The sequence below is a fragment of the Cucurbita pepo genome, chromosome LG18 (assembly GCF_002806865.2).
Source record: "Cucurbita pepo subsp. pepo cultivar mu-cu-16 chromosome LG18, ASM280686v2, whole genome shotgun sequence".
Taxonomy (NCBI): domain Eukaryota; kingdom Viridiplantae; phylum Streptophyta; class Magnoliopsida; order Cucurbitales; family Cucurbitaceae; genus Cucurbita; species Cucurbita pepo.
Genome location: NC_036655.1, coordinates 6,376,284 through 6,380,905, shown reverse-complemented (window position 1 = coordinate 6,380,905; position 4,622 = coordinate 6,376,284). Strand labels below are relative to the sequence as shown.

The 4,622-nt window shown below is 37.7% G+C and overlaps 1 protein-coding gene across 1 annotated transcript in view; it reads right to left on the bottom strand.

The window, feature by feature from the left end:
• Positions 1–2,973: 2,973 nt before the first annotated feature.
• Positions 2,974–4,622, bottom strand: part of LOC111780137 (small nuclear ribonucleoprotein E-like) — a 3,753-nt gene continuing 2,104 nt past the window's right edge. Inside the window, exons 4-6 of the mRNA XM_023660442.1 lie at positions 3,400–3,478; positions 3,268–3,313; positions 2,974–3,190 (exon numbers count right to left, since the gene is read on the bottom strand). Coding sequence (XP_023516210.1) covers positions 3,181–3,190; positions 3,268–3,313; positions 3,400–3,478 — 135 coding nt within the window. The 3' untranslated portion in view covers positions 2,974–3,180. The remainder of the gene's footprint in view (positions 3,191–3,267; positions 3,314–3,399; positions 3,479–4,622) is intronic.

Below are 4,622 nucleotides of genomic sequence, written 5' to 3'. Positions count from 1 at the left end.
ACCCGGAGGCACTGCAAATCGATGTCTTTTCCTCAATAATTCGTTCAAAACATAGAAAAATGAAAACTAAAGATGATGGAAACATGGAATCCCACTTCCAAATTGTAAAGATTAAGACATAACTCAAATAGTTGAAGGATTATGTATGTGCTAATGATGAAAGGGGTTGATAAAAGGAAGAAAAGTGAGTTGAATCATTTGGATCCATCAGGGGGATGGATTGGATTGGATTGGATTGGTTTGGTTGTAAAGGCTGATGAAGGTGGGACATGGAACATGTGGGTTTGCCCTGAAATGGAACAAAACATGGAGGGTTAAATAGACACTCAAAAAGGACAAACCCAAACAGAAGGGTCAACTTCTTTTACCTTCTCCTTCTCCTCTCTGCTTTCAACTGTAGTAAACCATAATTTACTACCTTCAACTTCAAGCAATCACATTCACACATTTCTCCCTCCCCCACCCCTCATCCTCAAGGTCTCCCACCGTTGCTTTGCTAAGCTAAGATATCATCTCGTTTGGCACAAAACAGGAAAAAACATTCAGATTTGGTCGCATGTGTCCTTCTAATGCCAACTGTACGGTTTCAACTTTCCCATCCAACACATACATATTGTTTCTTTTGTTTTCTTTTGCTTTCTTTTTCGATGTCGGTCTTGTTTGGCGTTCTTGAAAATGCATGTATTAACTAGGTCAAGTACAAGTAGTGTGACAATTTAAGTCCACTGCTAGCAAATATTTTCCACTTTAGCCCGTTATGTATTGCTATCAACTTCACGATTTTAAAACGTGTCTACTGTGGAGAGATTTTCACATTCTTATAAGGAATGCTTTGTTTTCCTTTTCAACCAATGTGAGACATCTTGTAAATAACTATGACGTCTTTTATCTTCTAAAAATGAATATAATTACATAATTAGCCTACAGGATATAGGCCTAAAGTGTGAAGATATGAGAGAAAGAAGCAATGCATCCAATCAAGACAACTAAAAGTAACCAACCAAGGAAGTGCAATGATCATGATGCATGGTGGGAATCATAATCAGCACACTGTGTTTGCGTCTATGTAATGGAATGTGTATGCCGATGTCGACCCCAGTTATTCCTTTTTTATGTTTTGGCCGGAAATGACACACAAATCTGATTTGCAGAATTTTGGAGGCCCAGCTTCAGGAACATTTTCTGTGTCAGGCCAAGGCAGGGCTCGAGTGCAGTTTGAATTAACCCCCAAACATTTTATTACTCACAACACAGCCTTTCTTTGCCGATGATAAGGTATTGGATCAATGATATTCCATCTGTTTGAGTTCGATATTATAAATGACATTGCTGAGTTCCAAACTTCATAGACCATTTTAGCTGTCTTCAAAGCTTGTTCAGAGTGAAGTTAGGAGCTATGTTTATGGAAGTGCGGTCTTCAAAATTTGAAAAACTAAGACACAGCAATAGCCTTCTCCTCACATGAAGATTGAAAGGAAGAATGAGGAGCCCTCCAGGTGTGAGTAGAATGTGCATTGTAGATCGAGGGTCCTTTGTGTTTCCTGAAATTTCACTATCAATATATCCCTCAGCTCGTATTGTTCCATCACAACAAAGCTATGTCATCAAAAAGTTTGAAGGGGCATTATCTTTTGTAGTATTTGAGACCCCATTCTGGTGAAAGCATACCCAAAACTCACATGGGCAAGGGCATCGGCGACAGCCAGGCTTCACAGAGAATCGGGAGTGACAGAATCATATTATTCAACCTAGCTATCATGAACAAATTCCTATCTCCAAATGCCAAATAACTTGATACACCAATGTACGAGGGTCAGAAGAACACGTAGGTTAGGTTCAACCCAAAATGAAGAAAATTGATCAACCAAACTTGTTAACAAGAGATGGGTTGTTTGGTTAAAATAATAATAAGAACAATAATAATAGTGATGTTCTCATGTTGTGTCAAGCACTGTTTAACAATCATGCATTTCTCCAATCATGAGAGAGGGAAATCAGGGGTTATGGAATGTGTCACAGAAGGCACCAACACAAGAATGGAATGGAGTGGCGTATTGCATCAAGTGAGAGAGAGAAAGAGAGAGAAATTATATGCGTGGAGGATGAGTCAGTCACCAATAAATGTAGAAGAACAAATGCGATAGCGCAGTCGTTTCCAACTCAAGGGTACACATGCCTTTTCTCATACTCCAGTTGCAAGCAGAAGACAACGGCTTGGTCACATGACCTAGGAGGTGATTCCAGGTGATTCCCTGACCCCATGGTATGTGTCCCACCAGCCACCGCCACCGCCACCCTCACTTGTGTCATCTCCATAATTCTCTCTCACTCCGTAGTTCGATCTTTCTTCCCACACCCTGGTGCTCAGACATGCCTTTTATCACCAAAAGTCTACTATTAGATGTCTGCCTTTAATCCGATCACGCCCCCTTTCCCACTTCATGATTGCCTCTATCGTGTAAAAACGACAAAAGCAGAATAACCAGCACTGTATTAGATCTATAGATCATATACTATCAAAAGGGAATAATTTAGCACCCCACACCAATTACTGCCTATAGACCTCTCTCGTCATTTGGTTTTCTATCCAGTAAATTGGCTTGAGCTTGCATACTCAATACTGCTGGACAGCTTGGAGTGATATTAAGTCCAAGGATTACATACCCTAAACAGTTGCCTTAAGCAAAAATGACTGACTAAGTTGTAGCTTAAGAGTTGTAACCAAATCCTCTAAAAGTAATATTTAGAGCGCATCGTCACAACATAACTTGGTGATCAATCTTGTACAGCATAAGGAAGGTGAAGCTTTTGTTTTCTCCGAGGATAAAGACAATCAGTTGAAGCCCAGTGAAACAAATTTATGGCAACCACCCATCCCGCTCAAAATAAACCGGACGTTCTCAAACGATGCTCCACCATTTATAGTTTACGATTCAAGGAGCCCTAGTTCCATAATTTCAAGGATTAGACGAATAAACAACCGGTTATAAGGACGATAAATTAAAAGGATATTATCTACCAACAGCGAAATAACATTATACTTCCAAATAATAACTAGTTAATCATCGATGGATTAAAACGTTGAAAGATACAACTCCAAAAGGAAGATGATTGTAAAAGCTATAACGCCATACGATGCAAGTGAAAACTATCTCAATAATGTGGTCTGCTGGATGATCATCATTTTCCCCTGAAGTTTTGAAGAAAAAAAAGAAGTTAATTGGTGTAAGGGAAATGGAGAGGAAATGCAAGATCAATTTCACTTACGTATTCATCATTAACGTTATATTGTCTCCTTTGAGAAGAATCCTCCCTGAAGGGGAAAAACGAAAGGCATTTCAGATAACGCCACTCAAGTATAGAGAAGACAACAGCAAATGAGGGGGAAAGAAGACATACCGAGTGCTTTTTTACTCTTTTTCTTAACATTAACTTCCTCAGCATCATCAAGAACTAAATTCATGTACTCGTCAAATCCCTGTTCGGTCAAGAAAATGATAACATTAATATAAAAGAAACAGCTTCCTCTGACTACCTCCTGTATAAGATATAATAAAAGCATTTAATAAATCAGCCAAAACATAGGTAAGTACAACAAACGAAGGGCCAATAAAATCAAATTTTGTAGTGCAAGATAATCCATGAACATATTCTTGGATGTAAATTACAGAAGCTGAGGCATATAAGCTACCAGTTGAGAAAGCTACAAGATAAATTTTATTAGCTAATTGGGAAAAATTAGATGACCAAACAACAATCTTTTTTGCGTGAGGGACAATTTCATAGATTGTATGAAATTATAAAAGGGAGGAAACCTAAACCCAAGGCTAAGGGAAATATTCATTCAACAATGAAAATTACGGTCCTAGCAGTGGGTCTAGTGAATGAAAAGATAAGCAGCATACTGAGATCACTTAACAATCAACGAGCAGACTATTTACTCCCTAATTACAAAATTGAACTACAGAATGTGATATATTGGAAAAAGTGATCAGAGACAGGGTATGATAGATTAGTTGCAGTAGAACTACAAACAATGTCTTTCAAAGTGCATCGAGGACTCTATCGCTAAAGATTTTTACTTACTTAGAATAGAAATCAGAAGCAATGGATGCACAAAAGAAACTAAGAAGAATTACATTGCAACTAAAAAGCACGGACGCAGATGCAGAAACGACATGGACATGACTAACGATTTTTATAAAAAACGTGAATCAAGAAAAAAATACCCATTGAATTTAAGTTCAAATTAAAATAGTGCATAAAAATTAAATGGCCAATAAATGACCAATAAGTTGAATCATCTAAGCCCACTTAAAGAAACCCAATAAAGAACAAAAGCCAAACTTGCCAGACTCAAAATAAAAGGTTATAAAAAAGTTATACTTCTTTTAGAAATAAACCCCACGAAGCCCTCTTCTCCGCGGACTTCATTTATTCTCTCCACCTTCATTTGTGATTTCCCTCCATTCTACCCCCTACTAACTTCACCTCAGTGCCACCCCGTTTCAAAGGTTTGAGGAGCCCCCTGTGTGTGAAACGTGTCCGTAACTATTAAAAAAACACAAAAAAAAAAAAAAAAAAAAAAAAAAAAAAAAAAAAAAAAAAAAAAAAAAAAAAAA